This window comes from Embiotoca jacksoni, unplaced genomic scaffold (genome assembly GCF_022577435.1).
Source record: "Embiotoca jacksoni isolate LCO1_2020_lvr unplaced genomic scaffold, fEmbJac1.0.p SCAF_42, whole genome shotgun sequence".
Taxonomy (NCBI): domain Eukaryota; kingdom Metazoa; phylum Chordata; class Actinopteri; family Embiotocidae; genus Embiotoca; species Embiotoca jacksoni.
Window position 1 is genome coordinate 1,811,762 of NW_027185395.1, and position 25,000 is coordinate 1,836,761.

The 25,000-nt window shown below is 43.3% G+C and overlaps 1 protein-coding gene across 1 annotated transcript in view; it reads right to left on the minus strand.

The window, feature by feature from the left end:
- The window catches only part of LOC138210036 (WD repeat-containing protein 7), a 107,518-nt gene that overhangs the window by 29,365 nt on the left and 53,153 nt on the right, over positions 1–25,000 (minus strand). The window contains 2 exon segments of the mRNA XM_069168943.1: positions 7,193–7,420; positions 22,785–22,898. Coding sequence (XP_069025044.1) covers positions 7,193–7,420; positions 22,785–22,898 — 342 coding nt within the window.

Below are 25,000 nucleotides of genomic sequence, written 5' to 3' on the forward strand. Positions count from 1 at the left end.
CACACACACACACACACACACATATACACACAGTCACACAAACACAAACACACACAAACACACACACACACACACACACACACATACACACAGTCACACACACACACACACAAACACAAACAAACACAAACACACACAAACACACACAAACACAAACACACAAACACACACAAACACAAACACACACAAACACAAACACAAACACACAAACACAAACACACACAAACACCCTTCCAGCAGCGCTTGGATTGAATTTTTTTTGTTCATCATACTTCTGTCAGTTTTATTCTCCTTTTAATCAGGTTATCATAAATTAATATTAATATAATATAATTAATATTGATCATCGAAGTGAAGCCGAATGTTCTGGGTTCAAAGTGTTGGAGTCAACATGAGGACATCTCTCCTTCTACCTCCTGTCCTCTACCGTCTCTCCTTCTACCTCCTGTCCTCTCCTGTCTCTCCTCTTCTTCTCCTCTCCTTCTACCTCCTGTCCTCTACCGTCTCTCCTTCTACCTCCTGTCCTCTCCTGTCTCTCCTATTCTTCTCCTCTCCTTCTACCTCCTGTCCTCTACCATCTCTCCTCTCCTTCTACCTCCTGTCCCCTACCGTCTCTCCTTCTACCTCCTGTCCTCTCCTGTCTCTCCTCTTCTTCTCCTCTCCTTCTACCTCCTGTCCTCTACCGTCTCTCCTTCCACCTCCTGTCCTCTCCCGTCTCTCTTCTTCTCCTCTCCTTCCACCTCCTGTCCTCTCCCGTCTCTCCTTCTACCTCCTGTCCTCTCCCGTCTCTCCTTCTACCTCCTGTCCTCTCCCGTCTCTCCTTCTACCTCCTGTCCTCTCCTGTCTCTCCTCTTCTTCTCCTCTCCTTCTACCTCCTGTCCTCTCCCGTCTCTCCTTCTACCTCCTGTCCTCTCCCGTCTCTCCTTCCACCTCCTGTCCTCTCCCGTCTCTCTTCTTCTCCTCTCCTTCCACCTCCTGTCCTCTCCCGTCTCTCCTTCTACCTCCTGTCCTCTCCCGTCTCTCCTTCTACCTCCTGTCCCCTCCTGTCTCTCCTCTTCTTCTCCTCTCCTTCTACCTCCTGTCCTCTCCCGTCTCTCCTTCTACCTCCTGTCCTCTCCCGTCTCTCCTTCTACCTCCTGTCCTCTCCCGTCTCTCCTCTTCTTCTCCTCTCCTTCTACCTCCTGTCCTCTCCCGTCTCTCCTTCTACCTCCTGTCCTCTCCCGTCTCTCCTCTTCTTCTCCTCTCCTTCTACCTCCTGTCCTCTCCCGTCTCTCCTTCTACCTCCTGTCCTCTCCCGTCTCTCCTCTTCTTCTCCTCTCCTTCTACCTCCTGTCCTCTCCCGTCTCTCCTCTTCTTCTCCTCTCCTTCTACCTCCTGTCCTCTCCCGTCTCTCCTCTTCTTCTCCTCTCCTTCTACCTCCTGTCCTCTCCCGTCTCTCCTCTTCTTCTCCTCTCCTTCTACCTCCTGTCCTCTCCCGTCTCTCCTCTTCTTCTCCTCTCCTTCTACCTCCTGTCCTCTCCCGTCTCTCCTCTTCTTCTCCTCTCCTTCTACCTCCTGTCCTCTCCCGTCTCTCCTCTTCTTCTCCTCTCCTTCTACCTCCTGTCCTCTCCCGTCTCTCCTCTTCTTCTCCTCTCCTTCTACCTCCTGTCCTCTCCCGTCTCTCCTCTTACAGATCGATGTACTTCATTGTGTTTTCACTGCAAATGTAAATGTTAAACAGCTCCGATATGAAGAAACATACGATAACAAACAGATCATTTAAATTAATTATGGTGCAGCGATGGCTCTGAAGGTCCTCCAGACACACGCACGCACGCACGCACGCACACACACACACACACACACACACACACACACACACACACACACACACACACACACATAATCACATCACCTGGATCTGCTGGCATTTCATCATCAGCCTGCCTTAAACGGCAAACCCTTCCTTATTGGTTTACACACACACACACACACACACACACACACACACACACACACACACACACACACACACGGCCTGTGTTAGCATGTCGGTGCGAGCGTTGTGTAGTGGCAGACGTAGCTCTAACCACGTCAGCGTGGGCGTGTTGTGGCGTGTTGTGGCGTGTTGTGGCGTGTTGTGGCGTGTTGTGGCGTTCTGGGCGACGCAGACGGGCGCCGGTGCTCGTGTTGTCGCTGTTTGGCAAAAAGAAGACGGATCAAAGGTGCCGATCGGGTCTGTCGTTAACATGTGACTGAATCGGCGAGGAGACGGTGACCTTTGACCCGCAGCAGCAGGAGCTGAAATCCATCACGTTTTTGTTGCGTGCGTCAATATACATGCAAACGATGATAAATACCAGCAGAGGTGGAGGGCTGCATGACCTTTGATATTATTATTTTACTTATATATATATAGTCCCTTATTTACATTTACAACTACACACAAGACCTTTATATTATATTGGAGTTTGTTGACAATAAGAAAAACAGTATTAATATCATATCACCTGAAAAGGTTTGTGGAACTTTTATGAAACATAATAGGAAAGAAAATAAAAATGATTTAACATACACCAGTGGTTGGGCTTTCAGAGTCAAGAGGTCAAAGTTCACTGGGAGCAGTGACAGTGATGGTGGGCGGGCAGGTGTGTGTGTGTGTGTGTGTGTGTGTGTGTGTGTGTGTGTGTGTGTGTGTGTGTGTGTGTGTGTGTGTGTGTGTGTGTGTTGCTTTGGCTAAAAGCGTCAGCTAAATGAAATGTAATGTGTGTGTGTGTTTCAACTGCTCTGAGAAGTCTCATTATTTATTTCTTCATTTATTTGCAGCACAATTAAAGATGGCCGTTAACCATTAGAGCTGTTATCAGCCAGATCGAGATTTCCAAATTTACGCTCCTCCCCCTTTAATCTGCGAGCAGGAAGTGAGAAGCGCTCGGACATCTTTGTTTAAAGTCAGGCCTCCACGCACAAATGAACCAATGGCTATTGACAAAGCATCAGTTGGCCGTAATGAGCTGTTAGTTAGGGCAGTAAACATGTCGCATTAACACACAGAGGGTGATTAGGGGAGGAGGAGGGGGGGAGGGGGGAGGGGGGCAAGGAGAGGAAGAGGAAGAGCAAGGAGAGGAAGGAGAGGAAGGAGAGGAAGGAGGAGATGTAGAGAGTGTGAAATAGTGACAGATTGGTGGCTTCTAAAATTTAGCAGGCCGAAACAACCACTAACGGGCTCTGTGCTTTCCTTCCTCCATCTACCCCCCACCCCCACCCCCACCCCCCTTCCTGTTTGAGCTTAAATGAGAGGTGAAGGTAAATCAATGTCGTGGACTCGGTTAGTAGATGAGAGAGAATGTAAAAAACAATACGAACAGAGAAGGAAGGAGAGAGAGGAACACTGTAGATATACATGTATATATATACTGTATACACAGGTAGATATACATATATATATATATATGTATATCTACCTGTATATCTACATGTTCAATGTGTGTATATATACACATGTAGATATACAGGTAGATATACATGTATATATATATATATATATATATATATACCTGTTTGCTACCTGTATATATACACATGTATGATAAAAATATAATTAATAAAAGCAATCTGTTTCACCATTCATTACTAATTTATCACTTATATTAGATGGCTACTTTACTGTCCATGTACTGTCTGTAAAAATAGAAGCGGTCTCTGGGTTTTGGATGCAGTACCAGCGAGGGCCACTAGGAGCTGGATCCAACCGACTCCTGCTCAAAGAGCGTCAACTTCTCTCATGAAAGTCAATAAATGTTTCCCACAAGTCGTTATTGGTGTTAATAGAGAAATTAAATCCTTCTTATCCGTATCCTGGTGGTCCAGCGGAAGATAATGACATCATTAATCAGATGTTAGGACTCAGAGAGAGGTACGTTTGGAGGCGTGCCCGGTGTGATTGACATGCCCGGTGTGATTGACATGCCTGGTTTGCAAATGTAGTGTCGTCAGGTTGTAAGGATGCACCCCCGTTTCCCCTGTCATGAGTAGGAAAGCCAATGTTCTTTTACGACTACTATTATCAATTTGGTTTATTTAAATTTATCAAATCTATTTTTGTGTTTTGTTTTTTTCCATTGTCTTGTTTACTTGTCTTGTATTATAATCTCATGTTGCATTGTCCATGTCACGTCAAATTTATAGTCTCGTGTCATTTCTCGCTTCATGAAATAAAATTAAGAATTTAGTTTTTTTATGGTACAGGTGCTCGGAGCGACCAATAGTCATAATAGACCTATAACAAGTAGAAACTACATCATATTACATATTATATGAAAATCAATTCTAATTGCTTGGAATAATAATATTAATAATAATTAATAATCATAATGAATAATATTTCTAGTGATGAGCAGGGTGTGATGTCATGATGATTTTTTCCAGTCGGATCTCTGGGCGGAGCTTCCTGTTTTCTAATATCCGATTCACAGCAGACTTCAGCATCTTTTATTACCTGCGTCTCTGTTGAATGTTCTATAACACTGAACTCAATTTCCAATCAGCTCTCATGAATGTTTGAAAATGCCACGACTCGTAGCGAACGCGCCTCAGAGGCGACTCGGGGTGTTTTGACATTTACTGGAAGCAGTATTGTCCAGAGACTGATGTACAGTTGGTCTCTTTCATTCTGCCCAACAGCATCCTGCCTTTCCTCTGTCATTATCCGTCCATCCTCCCGTCCTTCCATCTCCCCTCCATCTCCCCTCCATCTCCCCTCCATCTCCCCCCTCACCATATGAAAACATCAATCTATACTCTGCTGTGTGGACCACTGTACCCTCCCTCCCTCTCTCTCTGGGTGGACAGCTCTCATTCATCACACACTGCACTGTATGCCAACAACACCGATCCATCTTTCAATTTCATAACAGAGTGTGGGGAGGGGGGAGGGGGTGGTGGTAGTGGAGGAGGAGAAAAACAACAAACTGAATGTGAGCAGGAAGAAGAAGTGAGGAGGGAACCGATGAGTTAGAGGAGGAGTCCTCTCTCTTCAGACGGGTCCAGTTAGCAGAGACCGTCCGGCCTGAAATGATGACATCATCAGTCACTTGTTCAAATACCAAAACACAACCTATGTTTATGTCACAGTGAAACGACCTCGATGACGACTGCTGTAAATGTCAAGGAAGCAATTTTTTATTTGCTTACCGTTTCAAAATAACACGTCTTTTTTTAATTTTTTTTATACTCTTCTGTGTTTATTTATTTTCCCGTTTGGTGTCAAACGACTGCAGCTTGAGATAAAATGTTGGATTCCTTTGGCCGATGCCGATTCTTTATTAGGGAACGGATGTAACAGCAAACTTTCACTGTCAATTTAATAACTATAAATAACTTAAACAAACTAACTAAATCCAAAAAACTATTTCTAATTTACTCTAAGCATCTTTTTTTGAATTACATAATAAATACTTCATATCGGCCATCATAATAGCCTATAAAATAGGGATGGGACATCATTTTTGATTAGTCATTATGATATTAAAAAATCTATTAGTATATGCGACTATCGTTCCTCCTTACTTCCCGTTTTTACCGGCTTGGTTGTGATGTGTTATTCCCGTCAGAAGGTGGCAGTAACGTGCCTAAAAGCTGTCCGCCAGCTGCCATTAAACAACATGAGGAGAAGAAGAACACGTTTCCACCAGGCTGCTGAGCTCTGCAGGTAGAACAGCAGAAACATGTCGGGGGCGGGCGGATATTCAATTAATAATTGAATAGTTACGTGCAAATTTCAAACATTATTTTTGTTTGAAACGCTCATCTCTACGATACAGGATCACACAGGGATGTTAAAAACATCATGTTCCACACCAGCATGGATTAAACCACAAGAGGTTGTAACAGTTTAAATTTACAGATGATGTTGTTGAGTGTTAAATTGTATATAACTGTTATAAATTAAATACAAATCCATTTCCTTCTCTGGGGCCGAGTGCACCAAAATGTCCAGAGACGGCTCGGGGTGGAGCTCAAAGGGGATCAATGAAATCTGGAGCTGTTCCTTACTGATGGTGGTTTTTGGTGTGTGTGTGTGTGTGTGTGTGTGTGTGTGTGTGTGTGTGTGTGTGTGTGTGGTGAGTCTACACAGGTGTGCTGACTGCTGTGTACAGGTCCGAGTAAGAAGCATCACGCTCCACAGCCTATCAGGGAGAGCACAGGCTCTGTCGCGGGGCGGACGCCCCCAGAGGCAGCCAATCAGAGGTCAGGAGCAGTGGAACGGAAGAGACGGTCCGCTTAGTGCAGGTTTGATGCCCGCCAAGGTCCAACGCTGCAGGCACAGCACGGTACGGGCTCAGGGGGGGAGGGTGTGTGTGTGTGTGTGTGTGTGTGTGTGTGTGTGTGTGTGTGTGTGTGTGTGTGTGTGTGTGTGTGTGTGTGTGTGTGTGTGTGTGTGTGTGTGTGTGTGTGTGTGTGTGTGTGTGTGTGTGTGTGTGGAAGTCAGTGCCAAGCTCCTTAAGGTGTCAAGCTTGGTGGGTGAAAATCAATCCCATCTCTCTCCTCACCTCTAATCCAACGCTGAAGTTTTTACTTTGTGAGTTGTGGAGTTCTGAGTTTAGAAAAACGATTATTTGGGACCAAAACATGAACCACTGAACATGAGAGCGTATTTAAGGCACCGAGGGTCCGTGAGGCTGCACGTATACTGAATATGTACACAATCTGTGAGAGTGTACTCGGACTCAGCAGGCCTATCAGCTACATGTCGGCATCAACTAACCGTCCCTCCAGGGTTTCACCGAGTTCTTTTGTGATTGTTGGATCAAAAACTTTTGCTTTTTTTGCGGAGGATTACCTAAAAAATTGTGACGTAATTTGTGGAGTTTTAAGTGAATTTTCGGCGTAAAATTGTGTGAATTAGAAAAAAATTGCAAGCCAGCAGAGAAATGCGATTTTTTTTTTTTTTTTTTTAAGCACCACCTGAGAAGGAATAAATATGTAATCACTTCCTGTGATCATAATCCTGCTGCACATCACAGAAATATTTCAGTTCTCATCTTTTTTTATGTATTTATTGAATTTAGAGAACCGTGGATGTTAAAAGCTGCTAAAAGCTGCGTATGTTTCCAGAACAGACCGTCTGTGACTGGAATGGATGGTTTATGTTAAATAGGATCCATCGTACCGAGCGTGTCGTCTCCTCGGTGAACGTTGTTTGTGTACTTACATGTGTGTCGGGCCAGCGAGTAGTTGGATGACCCTCCGCTCGTCAGTCCGAACCCTTCAGGCGCCTGTCCGCCGGGTCGAGCCCGCCCCGAACCCTTCGGAGGTTCAATTTCGGCGCCGAACTCGGCACCGATGACTCCCAGCAGCACGATGGCCGTGGCCTGCTTACGCCGCTCCTCGTACGAGTTGGAGATCTTCTTGGCGTTTGGAGGAAGGTTGGACAGACAGCCTGGTGGAGACAGAAAGACAAATTCAGATGAGTTGGTTCTGGTGGGTCCAATGATTAAACCAGTGAAGACGGTGATTTGCTTCGAGAGGTCTGGAAAGCAACGAGCTGAACAGCTGAATATACTGTTGGTCCTGTGGAGCCTCCGCTGTCCGACTCACTCAGAAGGATTGAGTAATAAGTAATATTTCTGAAACTGATGTTTTTGGTAATAATGACCTCCCCACTGCCCCTCGACAAATGATCACAGAGCCACATGCAGTTATTCCAAGGCTTTAGGGGCATCGTGTCGTACGGGGCTCCTGGCAGGCACCACACTTGTACCCTTTTCAACCAATGACCCGGGTTATGGTGTTATTTGACCGATGTTGGTCAACACGGGTTAAAGCCTGGTCAAAACCCAGGAGAGATCCAAAACCATTGAGAGTTCAGTAATGGACGGGGTGGACAACATTTCATATTCAGAGAACAGCTAACGTTATCTACTTCCTGGGAAGACACACAGCACAACAAACCAGGAGGTTGGAGGCAGGATTTCTTCCACCTCAATGGTACACGAGCAAACAGCAGCCATCAGTGATGTCATCAACCATCAGTGATGTCATCGTTGGTTTGTGAACGTTATGAATCCTCCAGTTCAGATTCTGTCCGTCACCATTTTGCTAGTTCGGAGCGGTTTGGAGCAGGAAGTGACCATATTTGGACGAGTTGGGGGAGGAGCCAGCGGTGGATCTGACCGATCTGATTGGAAACCTGACGATACTACGTCCCGCCCACCGATAGCTGTAACCTGACTGCACCACAGGCCTGTCAATCAAACAGACACGCCCCCAAAAACAGGTCTTCTTGAATCTTCTTTTCTAATGAATGAGGGATTATTTTCAGATGGACCTCCAGAAAACTAATAAGAAGGAGTGACTTTAGCTAACAACACCGAGATAACTGATGGACACATTTTATTCACTTTGGATTTGATGAGAGAAGTTGAATGGGAGTCTATGGAGCCGGAGGCTTTTTGGAGCCGACCTCTAGTGGCACTCGCTGGTATTGCAGCTGAAGACACTTCTGCATCAGAACCATTTTTCAGACCTGAAGCTACGAACTCTTTTATATGCAGTCTATTGTCTGTGTGCAAGTGTGCACCCACCCAATTTGCAACCAATGAAATTCATTGGACCCTGTCGGGGATGGAAGCGTCAGCAGTAACATTTAAATCAACCCATTTCGAAGGATGTTTCCCAAAGTGGAGTTTGACGACACTAATACAGAACAAACGTGGGTAGAAGTCTGGTCAGACGTCGTGAAAATAACACACGACACGCACATCGATGTGAGAATCGTCCTGCTGCTTCCGTATTTAATTTCAAGTGGCATCTATTCATGTTTACATAAATCAAACCAATATAAGCAGCCTTTTGTACGACAACAAAGCTATTGGATTAAAGAGTACAATATAAGACAATAATAATTATAACAATCATCATCATCATCAACATCAACAACTGACTGACTTTCATGAAAACGCACGCATTGTAACTTTTTTAATTTGCCTCATTTTCTAAATCTGCTTATAAATATATTTGTTTTTATTTAATGAAATCCAAACTTACAGAACCAGAACAGACCTGAGACTTGTTTCAACACTGGTTTTCCTTCCTTATTTTCTTGCACTTTCAGAGATGTCTTAGAGGAAGGGGAGCGTGTGGGGGAACATTTCTACTTTTCATTTCTTTCTCTTTCTTTTCATGCTGAAAGGTGGTTAAAAAAAAACAAAAAAAAAACAGCAGGCCGGAGAGTCTCCAGAGAGCCGATAACAACTGAGCAGGCACACGTCTATTGTCCTGGTATTAATCATTACACACACACACACACACACACACACACACACACACACACACATCTCATTGTCACGCTGAAAGCCTTTAGTCACAGTGCGCGCGCGCACACACACACACACACACACACACACACACACACACACACACACACGGTCATGTTCACAGATCTCTGGAAGGATTTCGGACACGTGCAACTGTAGACCCTTTTTATGCGTGTGTGTGTGTGTGTGTGTGTGTGTGTGTGTGTGTGTGTGTGTATGTGTGTGTATGTGCGTGTGTCCTTTCATTGTGTTCACCAAGAAAACCCCAAAATAACCTCTTTAGTGAAAGCGCGTGCGACAGGGTCTACACAGTGGGGAACTACTGCTGCAAAGTGTGTGTGTGTGTGTGTGTGTGTGTGTGTGTGTGTGTGTGTGTGTGTGTGTGTGTGTGTGTGTGTGTGTGTGTGTGTGTGTGTATATAAGAGTATCACAGTAGGACATGAGAGCTCCTTACACACCCTGGATCAAAGGCCCAATACGAAGTACATAAAACCTGTGTGTGTGTGTGTGTGTGTGTGTGTGTGTGTGTGTGTGTCATTTCTGTTTCTTATTTTCTCTCTCTCTGGATGAGTGAGCACAGCATTGTTATGGATTTGTATTGCAGGAGAACAAGTGCTCGCTGACTACATACACACACAATAAGGACACACACACACACACACACACACACACACACACACACACACACACACACACACACACACACACACACACACACAAGGAGGGGAGGGGGGCACATGAATAGAGAGCGAGTGAGAGGGGCGCTCACTGCTGAGTCTACTTCCTGTTGAAGTTCACACACTGGATTTGTTTCCATCCCATGAACCTCGATGAGGAGACGACAGATATTTGATGCGTCAGCAGGTGAGTTTTTACAGAAGCGTGTGGCTGCCACGCCAGAAAAAGAGAAACCAATCAGTATCAAGTGATAACATGAAAGGTTTATTGTCATAACAATATACCAATAATCACATTATTTTGAAAGGTTTTCCAAACATGAAATAAAGCCGCTCTCCTCTGTAGGACCAGAATATTACAGGATTACAGGACTGTAAATGAAACGGAGCAGCAGAACGTGTATGTTTGGATGCAGCTGAGTTTGAACGTGGAGGAATTAAAGAAATCAATTGACCCCGTTGACGATGTGCAGCGGTGATGTGCAGAGAACTGGAGCTGTAGCTGATCACACGACCCCCGCAGGAGAAGCAAACAGTCATCTGATCTGAAAACAGCTGAGTGGAAATAAATCCTAGAAGCACTGGAGACGGACAGAAATCCAAGATGGACTCCAGTCGGTGTGTAAATGAATCTGTCCCGTGTGATGATGAGATGAGGTCACAGTTGAATTCAGATGAATTTCGCTGCTGTTTTTGTCGCCTCGTTAAAGCGACAACAGGAAGAGATTTCAGCTGTTGGAGCATTAATCTGACTTCTGATCAGCTCCCTGAAGGATGTGAGAGCTCTCGGCCGGTCCAGCCTCAGGACCCACGACTTCTCTTCCTCTTTAAACCTTTAGCCACTCAAATTTATGCAGTGCAGTAAAACACAATGCCCTGATAAAAATATGAAATAAATAAAAAAACAAGTGCAACAAAACTGCTACCAGGGCTGAACCCCTTCTCCTGGATTACAGGACCCCCCCCCCCCCCCCCCCCATATTTCCATACTATATCCTGGTGCTCCTTATAATGAGATTGCTAAAGGCCAGCTGTCATTTGGAAGAAGGCCCAGCGGCCGGCTCTGATAAATGGATTACAGATGGCATCCATCCCCCGGGCCAGACTGGGCCAGTAGATAACAGAATTAGAGATAGACTCCCAACCAGAATCACTAAAAAGTTCAGATTTACAGAGAGAAAGTGAAAGTAAAGATGGAGACTGGCGGGTTGTCTGCAGGGTTCAGAGACAACATCAGGACGTTTTGTAGGTTTTACTCAGCGGGAGCGAAAAACGACAAAGTGCTCGTCCTCTCTAAACCGGTGGACCGGATGGATGCAGGTGACGAGGAGATTAGTCAATGTGTGGTTTAAATATCTACAGTGTGTGTGAGTGGTGTTTATCACCTGCAGTCAAACAGGGATGAAGTATTGGGTCACAACCACAGTCTGGATATAAAAGAGTTCGTAGCTTCAGGTCTGTAAAATGGTTCTGATCCAGAAGTGTCTTCAGCTGCAATACCAGCGAGTGCCACTAGAGGTCGGCTCCAAAAAGCCTCCGGCTCCATAGACTCCCATTCAACTTCTCTCATCAAATCCAAAGTGAATAAAATGTGTCCATCAGTTATCTCGGTGTTGTTAGCTAAAGTCACTCCTTCTTATTAGTTTTCTGGAGGTCCATCTGAAAATAATCCCTCATTCATTAGAAAAGAAGATTCAAGAAGACCTGTTTTTGGGGGCGTGTCTGTTTGATTGACAGGCCTGTGGTGCAGTCAGGTTACAGCTATCGGTGGGCGGGACGTAGACCCTGAGCCCAGCCTGTGGTCATTGGTCCTCATACATGTTAGTTTTGGGATTTTGTTGTTATTGTTTCTTTCTTGATTTTTTTGTTTTTGTTTTTAGCTGAAGAAGTTCAGACTTCAGCAGGTTCCTTAACATGAAACCAAACCTGCAGGCTTCCATCCTCAATTTTAAACAACTACAAGGAAAATATTCTCACTGATTTTTATTCTCAAAATTGCCGATTCAAGTAATGTTAAAGAATTATAACCCCTAAAAGGAATCAAAGCATAAGAGGCCGTTATACCAAAAACAAATCACTCTATATATAATATGAAATGTTTGTTATTACTACAAATGAGTGAGCCGCTAGTTCGGTTAGCAGCAAGTTGTACTGTAAGTAAAGATGTAGCAAAAGTAGCTCTAATGATACAAAATAAATGTTTGTTATAACTGATAAAAAGGCAGATAGTTTGGTTATTATATTTTCCTATAACAACAATCCAGGAGGTAACTTATGCTCCTCAAATCACTTTGAGAAATGTTTACATGCGAGAGGTTCTTACATACACCGAGTCATTTCCAAAATCAGCATGAATCATTGCTGGTATAATAATAACAGAGACAAACAACAGAGTTCTCTGAAATCATGATTAAATCGTCCCACTGCTCGTCACAGTCGTAAACTTAAAGTGAGCAAAGTCTGTTTCAATTCTTCATTAACCTCGAAAGAATATTTTTACAAATTCAAACAGATTTATTAGATATTTTAAGTAGAGATCCTGAAGTTTCCACAGATACTAAATATCATGGGCTGAATTTAAATGAGATGCATATAATAAGCTTTCATTGGCTCCATTAAAAAGACCTTTTCAGGGCCTGCAGACGCTCGGACAGCACATCGTTTGGAGATGTGAGGTTGCCAGCGGACGGTCGGCGGGTAGCGTCACTTCCTGCCGCCTCTCGGCCGTGTGGACGGACGGATTGATTCTTGAAGTCTATCGATCCGCTGCCTTCGCGACTGGCAGATCTATTATAATGACATTTTATCTAAATCTTATTTGTTGGCCAACCTGCTCCCAAACGTAACCCAATAAACTAAAGAGGGGGACGGACGAGCTCCCCTCGCCGCTCACCTCCGCTCCACTAAATCTTCATAAAAAACAGAAATGGATCGGGATAAAAAGGCTTTCTGGCTGAAATGACATTATCCATAAAGGAAGGAATCTATTAAAAAAGGGCAGGATGCTGTAATGCAACAACCTGTGGAGTCCGAGCAATCACTGGAACATTATGGAGAAGCAAAAGAAATGTCACGGAGCAGAAGAAGAGCAGGAACCTTTCAAAGAAGTTCTGCTTCTATCCACATAAATATCAACAATAAATATCATGTTTTACATATTAACTCTTCTTATTCCAGGTATTGTCATTAGGTTGTAATTAATATGAATAAGAAAGAAAGAAAGAAAGAAAGAAAGAAAGAAAGAAAGAAAGAAAGAAAGAAAGAAAGAAAGAAAGAAAGAAAGGAAAGTTCAAACAAACTAAAAAGTGTTTTATTTTTGGAGAAAACCCGACTTTGCGAATGAATTTAAATGAAATTATTATTAACAATAATGATTTTTAAAAGATGTCATGTGACTCCGTCCATGAAGACACTGCTGTGACTCTGAACACGTGTGAAACTAAGAAATCAAACCAATAACCTTCCAGACCCTCCCTTCTAGTGCTGCAGCATCTTCCCATGATGCACCACGGCTCTGCCTCCATTGGTAATCAATGGGAGACTGGTAGAACCCGATCACCAGGGAGTGAAAATATCTTGGGCTCAGGGTCTACAAAAATATCATCAGGAGCTGATGAAGAAGAAGGAGGAGGAGGAGGAGGAGGAGGTGAATGATGGACAGAGAAGAGGATTTAAACCACGAGGCCAAAAAAAAATACTTTACAAGTTAATAACAAGCAAATGAGCAGTTCAACGTCTCCATCTCTCAATTCCATAAAACAAAACCATGCTGGTGTTGGGGGGGAGAGGGGGGAGAGGGGGACACTGTCCTTACTGAAAATGTCAGGAGACAGAAAATCTGGAGGAAATAATTGAAAACACAATTAAGGTGATAGAGAAAAAAGATTTGAGTCCGTCCAAGCGGGCCGAGTCCATCTGAAGGTTAACTGTATTTCACCGTCTTAAGACACAGACGGAGGAGTTATCTGCACGGGGAGGGGGAGGGGGGGTGTCATTGTTTTCATTGGTGTCCTTTTGACCACCAGGTTTGTCCTCGTTTCATCAAACCAAAGAACATTTACAGGAAACGCTGCAGGGACTCATTTAAATTACTCATATTAATACGCACTTAATCCACTTGATCAACTTTCCTGTGAGTCCTCTGGAACACCGACAGCTTTTATTCAGTCTTCCCCAAGATGCACTTCTGGTTTTCTTTTCAGAAAATGGTGAACTTTAAGCTCTGCATTCAAAATATTTAAAGACAAAACGTCCATCATGTCCCACGATATTTTCCTGTTTCCCCGTCCGACTACATTCTAGCAATGGAGGACAGATGAAGTGGAAAACCACCGAAACGTCGCCCACTGGTTGGTTCATGAAGCGACATCACACCAGAAGGGTTTTAACGTCATTATCGGTACGACAGTGATGCTAACAGACTGTCGCACCGATAATGACCTTAAAGAACCCTCCAGTGTGATGTTGTGATTATACAACAAGTTACCAACTAAATAAAACATGTCATCTACATGTGTTCATATTGTGGAGCAATTCACTCTCAAAATATAAAACTTTTTGTTAGAGTGATCTCCGTTTCCATGGATGGGGTACGACTAACAACTGGAAAACAATCAGTCCCATCAGTAGACTCTTATGTAACGTATGTAATGTTTTCTACTCCAGGAAGTAGTCTGACCCTTAGCAACCACCCTAGCAACAGAGAGGATTTCTAGTCTCCAATTGAATAAATACAGAACATAGAAACACTAAACTGATCAGCTAGTTCAGTCTGGTTGGAACAAAGATATCTGATGAACAAAGATATCTGATGAACAAAGATATCTGGTGAACAAAGATGTCTGATGAACTAAGATATCTGATGAACAAAGATATCTGGTGAACAAAGATATCTGATGAACAAAGATATCTGGTGAACAAAGATATCTGGTGAACAAAGATATCTGGTGAACAAAGATATCTGGTGAACAAAGATGTCTGATGAACTAAGATATCTGATGAACAAAGATATCTGATGAACAAAGATATCTGGTGAACAAAGATATCTGATGAACAAAGATATCTGGTGAACAAAGATATCTGGTGAACAAAGATATCTGATGAACAAAGATATCTGGTGAACAAAGATGTCTGATGAACTAAGATATCTGATGAACAAAGATATCTGATGAACAAAGATATCTGTTGAACAAAGATATCTGATGAACAAAGATATCCATGTTCTCATGTGTTTTTAACATTTTAGCTCCGTGTCATGTGTTCAAACCAAACCGGTCCAGCTAGCCTCCTCTAGGATTGTAAGTGCGTGACTATCCGTGGTGTTACGGTACGGGTGCTCGGAGCGACCAAAAAGGACCAAAAGAGACCCGACTTCACCAAATGGGTCATTTAATAGAACTAGAACAAGTAGAAACTACATTATATTACATGTTAGATGAAACTCTATTCTAATTTTATTTTCCCATTGAGGAGGTGGAGAGATATTTCTAGTGATGAACAGGATGTGATGTCATGATGATTTGTTCCAAATGTTCAGTTGACCAATCAGATCTCTGGGGTGGAGCTACTGGTTGTGTAACTGCTGTTTTGAAGTCTTTATGAGATATTGAATAAACGATAAAAGCCTGAGGTCTTATTTTTTTTTTTTATCCTACATTGTCAACTCTGTGTTTGTTCAGTAGTTTAATTTACCATGCGACAGGTTTTTAATACCTCTAATATTTCTGGCCCTCTGCAGCTGTCACATTCACATTATTGATGGAGCGGACTAAAAGAAATGTCTCTGGATGTTCATTTAGCTGCAGCAGAGACTCGACGGCCTTCTTCATGACGGAGGAATTATTGTTCCTTAACGCCACCACAGCTCAGTCTCACTCAGAAGAATCCACACTGTCAGACAGAAGTAGATCTGATCTCCAGCAGATGAAGAGCAGCAGGAGGTAGAGGAGGAGGAAGTGATGTCACCGACAGACAGAGAGTGAAAACCAGACGGAGGAAATAATGAACAAATCATTTTAAATGTATCTGTCACACTCGTTTCTCCTCTTTTACGGTTTGATGTTTACATGAAGTCTGGTGTCAGCCATTATAATTATGGAGGTTTACAGCCATAATATTCAAAATATTGTCAGCAAGCTCCATCTATATTTTATGGAAAAGGAAAATACAGCAAAACTTATTGTGATTCTCACATAAAAGTTAAAATAAATCAGCGTACAGTTGAACATGAGTTTGGTAGAAAAGGGAAGATTCAGACTTTCTCACTCGGAGAGATGGATTTCTGTTTGATTGCCCAGAAATGAGAGAAAAGCCTGATGACAGATTTACAGTTTGTTGTGTTGAGGCTGAAGTTTCGGATCAATTCAAGACGTCTGACAGTTAATCCGACCTGATTACACACAACAGGCAGATGGGAGCGCTGAAAACACAAATTATCTGGGAACATCTGAACTCAACATTTTCCTGAAGTGAATCACGGCTGACAGCAGAAGGTGGAGGTGGAGGAGGAGGTGGAGCTGCTATAAATAAAGTTTGATTGATTGATTGATCGATTGATTAATTGATTGATTGATTGATTGAAAAGCAGAAAGTTGAGAGCACAGATTATGAGTCGGGAGGATTAGTTAATTAATTAAAAAGCCAAAAGCACAAATTAAGTCGTTCGACAAAGCAAACTAATATTTGGAGAACATCAGTTTCCACTTTCAGAACCAAAATGATCCTTTTAAGAGTATTGAAAGAGAACAAATAGTGACTGTGGTTAGACCATGAGCAGTCAGTCTGTAACACACACACACACACACACACACACACACCAACATACAACATACAACATACACAGAGTTCAGGATGTGCAGGTGACAACATTTGTTGCTTGGTGCCACAGTTGCAAAACCTCCCAGACCAGAACACACACACACACACACACACACACACACACACACACACACACACACACACACACACACACACACACACACCTATAAACCTGTCTGTCTGTAATTATGTCCCTTGCAGTGTCAGGGGATGTCATTAGGATCCACAGCACCCTCCCTACACACACACACACACACACACACACACACACACACACACACACACACACACACACACACACACAATGATATTTTGGTGGAGGAACATGCACCTGAACAATGAAAGTATAGTAAATAGGTGATTATATGAATATTAAAAACACTGATTGTCTACAAATCCGAACAATTCGTTCATTTTACTGTAAAATAATTGAAGCGATATTTTTTGAGAGCAACAAAATAAATGAATATGACAATTTATTTATTCATTGACCATTATTATTAATAATTTTCCAGTTTTATAGAGTATACAGTATCAGGCCATACAGGGCGGAAAAAAAAAACATTTTAGTTTGTTTCATATTTTTCCAAGAAGCGATATTATATAAAAAAACACAAAAGAAATCCTGTTTTTTCTAAACTTCATCAAGAACTACAGCTGTATTAAAGCATTCTTACCTTTTTAGAAAAATTACATCTTTAGTTTGTCAATTTTTTTGCAACATTTAAATAATTTATAAAGTTAAAATGTCAAATATTCTCTGATGCCAGCTTTTTAAAATGTGAGGATTTGATGAGTTTCTCAGTTTTATATCTCGGTGAGTCGAACATCAGCAGAAAATGTCTCTAACTGGAGTCGCCTGCAGTCAAACCTCATCATGTCAGGGAGGCTGCAGCTAGAGGGAAGACTGCCTCCACCAACGGAGAGACGAGCTCATCCTCAGCCTCTGGTGGTGGGGGGGTGGGGGGGGGTGACCCCAGGGAGGTCAAAGGTCGCTGCTGGACACAGACCCATCCCCCCTCTTCCTCTCACTCTCAACTATTTTCCCTTTAGGATTCAGAGCGGTGCAAACATTTACAGTCCAGGTGGTTCCTCAGTCTGTGGAATATTTCTGTTTATTGATGAGGGATTATTGAAGTTTGCTTTTTAAATGAACTGATCTTCACTTTAACTTCTCATTAAGAGAAGATGTATTTTTCACCACATGTTGTCGTCTTATTACTTCGACATCAGTATTTGTTGGGAGGACGGAGGGATTCCTTTCTTACCTATTCGTCTGTCCTTCCTCTTCTTTCCTCTCCTCCTCATTCTAAGGGGTCCATTGCCACAGTGATGGAGGTCAGAGGTCAGAGGTCAGGCTGACCCTCACCTCTCTGTGTCATTAGCCCGGCTGTGATTTGGTTAGCTGAAACGCCAGCCTCCCTCGCTAATCTAATACCGGAGCCTGGAGGTCGTCTGGGTCAGATCACATTTCTCCTCAGAGCAGATTGAACTTATGGAGAGATAAACGCTTTGAGCCGCGACTCTGAGCGCTCTGATTGGTTCACATGATTGTGTTGTGCTGCCTGGTGACCCAGCTGCTCTGTGGCACTTTTATTGTATTACAGGTAGGAGAGTGAAACTATGGTCCAGTTGTTAATAATGCACAGGAATGTATTTGTGGTGGCTCAGAAACAACAACGTCTGACTGTGTTGTGATGTTTGTTGGAACATAGAACAGAACAGGACGTCATGGCAACAGCAGAGTGTAGTATGGTAACACCTGTAGACATCAGGTGTTCAACATGGTCCTCATGAACTGCAGAATGTTACAGTAGCTTTACTGCAGTGCAGCGCAGTGTACTGTAGTGTACTGTAGTTTCCTGTAATGTACTCTAGTGTACTGTAGTGTATTGTAGTTTCCTGTAGTGTACTGTAGTCTACTGTAGTGTACTGTAGTTTCCTGTAATGTACTCTAGTGTACTGTAGTGTACTGTAGTGTATTGTAGTTTCCTGTAGTGTACTGTAGTCTACTGTAGTGTACTGTAGTTTCCTGTAATGTACTCTAGTGTACTGTAGTGTACTGTAGTGTATTGTAGTTTCCTGTAATGTACTGTAGTATACTGTAGTGTACTGTAGTATACTGAAGTGTACATTAGTGTACTGTACTGCAGTGTACTGTAGTGTACTGTAGTATACTGCAGTGTACGTTACTGTACTGTACTGTAGTATTCTGCAGTGTACTGTAGTATACTGTACTGTAGTGTAGTGCAGTCCAGTCTAGTCTAGTGCAGTGTATTATAGTGCTCGTTATCTAGAACACACACACACACACACACACACACACACACACACACACACACACACACACACACACACACCTGTCTTATGGTTGAATGGACAGTGTGATAATGTGAATACAAAGTGGGGGGAGGGGTATGTCAGCATGTCGTGTGTGTGTGTGTGTGTGTGTGTGTGTGTGTGTGTGTGTGTGTGTGTCAGGGTTTATGAATGTGTCACAAAGATAAAGCGCTGGCCTTGTGTGTGTGTGTGTGTGTGTGTGTGTGTGTGTGTGTGTGTGTGTGTGTGTGTGTGCGTGTTGTGTGTGTGTGTGTGTGTGTGTGTGTGTGTGTGTGTGTGTGTGTGCGTGTTGTGTGCGTGTTGTGTGTGTGTACAGTATGTTTGTTTGTGTGTGTGTGTGTGTGTGCGTGTTGTGTGCGTGTTGTGTGTGTGTACAGTATGTTTGTGTGTGTGTGTGTGTGTGTGTGCGTGTTGTGTGCGTGTTGTGTGTGTGTACAGTATGTTTGTGTGTGTGTGTGATGAGAGACAGCAGACTGATGTGATGAGTCTATCGCCGTGGAAACAGCCTCCAGCCAAGTGATTCTGCGGCTGTCGACATCTCTGTCTTTCTCCCTTTGTCTCCTCCTCTCATCTCCTCTCCTCCTCATCTCCTCCTCTCATCTCCGCATCTCCTCTTTTCCTCCTCTCATCTCCTCCTCTCCTCTTCCTCTCCTCATCTCCTCCTCCTCTCCTCTTACCTCCATATTAGTGTTGTATTAACACAGACTTTTAAAAAAGGAAACAAAGGAAAACAGAGAACACGTCCATCAAATGACTTATTTTGTCCAAACAAAAGGCTGAACGTGAACATTTTAGACACAATTACTCTTAAAAAAAACAACCATTTGTTGATATTGTCTGTTTTGATAAATAAATTAATTTATTAGAAATGTAAAATTGCACAAGAACGCATTAACTGTTTCAATTTCAAGGATTTTCTTCCCCAGAGACCCACCAGTGATCAATCGCTCTGCTCTCATCACGGGAAAATAAATACATTCAACTTTTGGATGCTTTTCCTGCTATTTTATGAGTTAAGAATTATCTGATTAATAATAATAAATACAAATTAATCAATAATAATAAAAAAAAAAAAAAAAGGTACTTCCAGACTGAACTTTGGTAATAGTCCAGTAGCATCATTTTTCTTTCTAAAGGAGTAGAAATCAGAGCAGGAGCAGCGCTGCTGTGACCCACGTCTGTTATCAATCCTGAAGGTTTCAGGTTCATCTGATGAACTCGTGACTACGTTGTAAACAGGAAGTGTAGTTTAACGCTGCAGCAAAACCTCCTTTGTGTCCAGCTTTTCTATGTGAAGCAGCGTAAGAAGGTTCCCATCGAGCTTGAGAAGGCACCTAATAAATAACCTGATAAAAACTACTGCAGAGAAATCAAAATGAGGGTTTGATTTCATGAACGAAGCCCTTAAAGAGCTCAGTCGTATCATAAACTACACGTTTCTCCACCAGCCACAACACAACAGGTGAGTCGCTACCTGAAAACAGATGTAACACAGACAGAGAAACACGGAGGGAGAGATTGTGCTCGCTCCGTGTTGGAGGCGTCTGCTCACAGATTTAATACTGCAGAGACCGAATGAAAAAAAAAAAAAACCCGGCTGTCAATAGGAGAAAAATTAGCTGTGAGAAATGATAAATTGTCAGACACATCTGTGATATTGACTGGCCTGAGAGGAGGAAGGAAGGCGTGACACAGACAGACACACATCTTCTAACACTGAGAACAAAACTGTTGAAAGATTGGAAATCTCCCATCAGACCAATGGATGAATTCTGGTTTTATTTTTCAGTGATTGTTTGGAGATGAAAACCAAACATCACTCCAATTTAATACACAAATAATCCTGCTATTAGAAGGAATGATAAATAAGTGATAAATAAAATATATGTTTATTTGGGAGTAGCTGTCTGTCGCAGTTAAATATTCAGAGAAATGTGGCAAAGGTAAATGGACTGGAAAGCGTGCGCACGTGTGTGTGTGTGTGTGTGTGTGTGTGTGTGTGTGTGTGTGTGTGTGTGTGTGTGTGTACCTGTATTGTAGGTGTCAGTCAGATGTTTCTCACCTGAGTGTGTGAGATGAACACAATGTCTGCACACAACACTAAACTGCTTTTAACACCATGCAGGTCACAGTACAGGGGTGGTACCCCACACACACACACACACACACACACACACACACACACACACACACACACACACACACAGAGTCACCGGAGCACAACACCTGAATTCAGCAGCAGATAAATGATGAATGAGCTCTCTGTGTTTTCCGATAGAAGCAGATGAGGCTCAGAGGGTCAGAAGGGAAAACGATCTCTTTCGTTTTACATCTCAAAGAGCCTCGAACGTTTCGCAGCTGCTTTCAGGTGAAGAGTGACTCGCAGAAGTTAACAACACGTCTGTGAACGTCCTCGGCCTGATCCTGACGACAACATGTTTGCTGTGTTGCGAGATGCTCGCGGTGAGAGATCAGCTACAAATATTCACTTTTCTTCTGTAACTCAGGAAAGACCAACAAAATAAAAGCAGCACAACTTGTTTACATATTGTTAACGATGTAAACAGTCGGATCAGCTGCACAAACAACAACATGCAAACAGGCCGATGTTTCCTCCATCATTACATGAGCAGCTCGATCGTACTCCGTCAGTGAAATCAGGGTTTTCCACTGAGGGTAATAAAAACTGCAACACTGGTGTCATGTGACCTGCCTCGTTACAGGTGACACTGGAAAGTTCATCTTTCATCTTCATCATTTCATATGAAACGCTCCATCACCGTTCTGACTATGTTTTCAGTTGGCTGCAGCACCTCTGCACCTCCTAACAGACCCGCCTGATGTCCGGCTGCGAGACCGCGGAGATCCGGTGAAACCAGGCGAGTCAACGGGTGTCACACCGAGCTGAACCGGCACCCTGCGGTGCAGATTGTGGACAGTTCAGAGGTTTCGGATGTCTCCTGTACCGCAGATTGAACTGTACAGGGTTAAAGAGGGATTCTCCAAACTGCTATTCAGCACAACACAAGTCAGACGTAAATATGGAGTCCTGAATAATAATAATAATAATAATAATAATAATAATAATCTGCTCCGACTGTCGCTCACAGCTTCAGTTCTCTTCTCTGTGAATAAAAGTCTGGGAACTCGGCTCAGTGTCGGTGGTTCACCGTGTTTGTCCCGCCCCTCCTTCACTGTGATTGGATGGCAGAACGTTCAGCACAGAATAAACGTTCAGCTCCTCGTTAAGCTGCTGGAGTTCATTAAAACAATTTAAAAAATATTCATGTTCTCAGTTAAAAAGTGTTCGGTGGACGCGGTCGGTAGCTGCGGCGATGAAAGAGTGTCGGCCGGTTTCGCTGCATGCTGATTGGTTAAAATAAACTGGAGGTCGACGCCCAGTAGGAAGGAACGACTGCAAATGATTCCTTATGGAGGGTGAACAGACCGTATTCATGGAGGGAAACTGGATCCGAGTCACACCAGACTAGTCTCACACATACTTATGTGTCCTGACATCGCAGATGTGCTGACATCACAGATGTGCTGACATCACAGGTGTCCTGACATCACAGATGTGCTCATACCAAGGATGAGATTTAAAGGAATTCGTTCTAAATGTGTTTTAAATCCGGTCATTTCTTTGTGCTCCTACCTGCAGTGATGTCGTCGTCGGTGACGTCCATCTCCTCCTCAGGAGCCTTGGTTTCTATTGGCTGAGCCTCGGGAGGGGGCGGGGCCGGAGGGGAGGGCTCGCCGGCCGTCCCAGCTGAGGAAACAGAAAACAGTTTAGTTAATAACAAATATCAGCCTGGATCTTCACTGGCCTGTGTGTGTGTGTGTGTGTGTGTGTGTGTGTGTGTGTGTGTGTGTGTGTGTGTTGTGTTGTGTGTGTGTGTGTGTGTGTTGTGTGTGTTGTGTGTTGTGTGTGTGTGTGTTGTGTGTGTGTGTTGTGTGTTGTGTGTGTGTGTGTGTGTGTGTGTGTGTGTGTGTGTGTGTGTGTGTGTGTGTGTGTGTGTGTGTGTGTTGTGTGTGTTGTGTGTGTGTGTTGTGTGTTGTGTGTGTGTGTGTTGTGTGTGTTTTGTGTGTTGTGTGTGTGTGTGTGTTGTGTGTGTTTTGTGTGTTGTGTGTGTGTGTGTGTGTGTGTGTGTTGTGTGTGTTGTGTGTGGACATTCAACACACCAGGTTTCTGTGTTGGTCCCTTTTATCTGGCTAACTGTCCAGGTCAAGTAGCTAATAAAGGTTTATTCAGCCTCCTCGTTATCTAGAACACACAACACACACACACACGCACGCACGCACGCACGCGCGCGCACACACACACACACACACACACACACAACACAACACACACACACACACACACACACACACACACACACACACACACACACACACACACACACACAACACAACACACACACACACACACACACACACACACACACACACACACCCTCTATATTTAGTGTTTTCATTTAGCCTTTATCTCTCCATTGCCAATTAACAGTGGCTTTTCATTAGCAGCGGCGGCTAATGAATGACGCAGTTAAAGGTAACAGAGTCGGGGGGCGGGGCTAATCTCTGGGAAAACAGCCTACTTAACAAATTACACACATGCATACATGCACAAAAAGACAGATACACACACACACAGGACAGTGTTTACATGTGCAAAAAAAACACAGGGGTCATGAAGATGTATGTCACAATCATATACATATTTAATTTAAAAAAATAAGAAGAATATTAAAACAGTTTCATGAGGCCACCTTCAGTTCACCAGTAAAAATAAAAGCTGTAATCACACGGCGTGTAATTACATTGATTAATCCTGGTTAACATTGTGCTTCATGTTCCAATTAACCTGCTCACACACACCGCTAATAATGACTTTATATCTCTCACACACACACACACACACACACACACACACACAAGCGCTGACAGAAGGCCGATACACAGCCTGGATGTTGATTATCCGTCTCCAACATTAAAGTGATAAAGACTTAATTGGACTTAATTAAAACATAAGTGATGTTTGACCGGCTGATGTCTCCGATTCAAACCCATTTATCAATATCCCAGAAGCTAAAGAAAAAACGCTTGTTGTTTGTGTTTTAGTTGTTTTTTTCTCCTTGTTTCCTGGAAACCTGACGATACTACGTCCCGCCCACCGATAGCTGTAACCTGACTGCACCACAGGCCTGTCAATCAAACAGACACGCCCCCAAAAACAGGTCTTCTTGAATCTTCTTTTCTAATGAATGAGGGATTATTTTCAGATGGACCTCCAGAAAACTAATAAGAAGGAGTGACTTTAGCTAACAACACCGAGATAACTGATGGACACATTTTATTCACTTTGGATTTGATGAGAGAAGTTGAATGGGAGTCTATGGAGCCGGAGGCTTTTTGGAGCCGACCTCTAGTGGCACTCGCTGGTATTGCAGCTGAAGACACTTCTGGATCAGAACCATTTTACAGACCTGAAGATACAAACTCTTTTATATACAGTCTGTGTTTTATATCCAGTCTGTGTACTGAGACATACTAAACCTTTGTTTGGCGTACTGGATAGTTCGCTAGAATGGACAAAGGAACAAATGAGGAAACCTGCCGTGTAGAAGAAGATGAACCGACAATGAAAGACTTCAGAGCTGCAGGTGGAGACAGGAAGCAGAGGAAGTCCACAAACACTTTACACTCTCATATTCACACACACTTGATTAAGCAGCGTCTCCAGCAGCGTTCAGCCTCACATGATCACACACAATCTGAAGGCTCAAACTGTGTGAAGCAGCTGTTTCTTTGATCACTGAACAGCAGTCACCATTTCCTCTCTCTCTCTCCCTGTCCTCGATCGCCCGC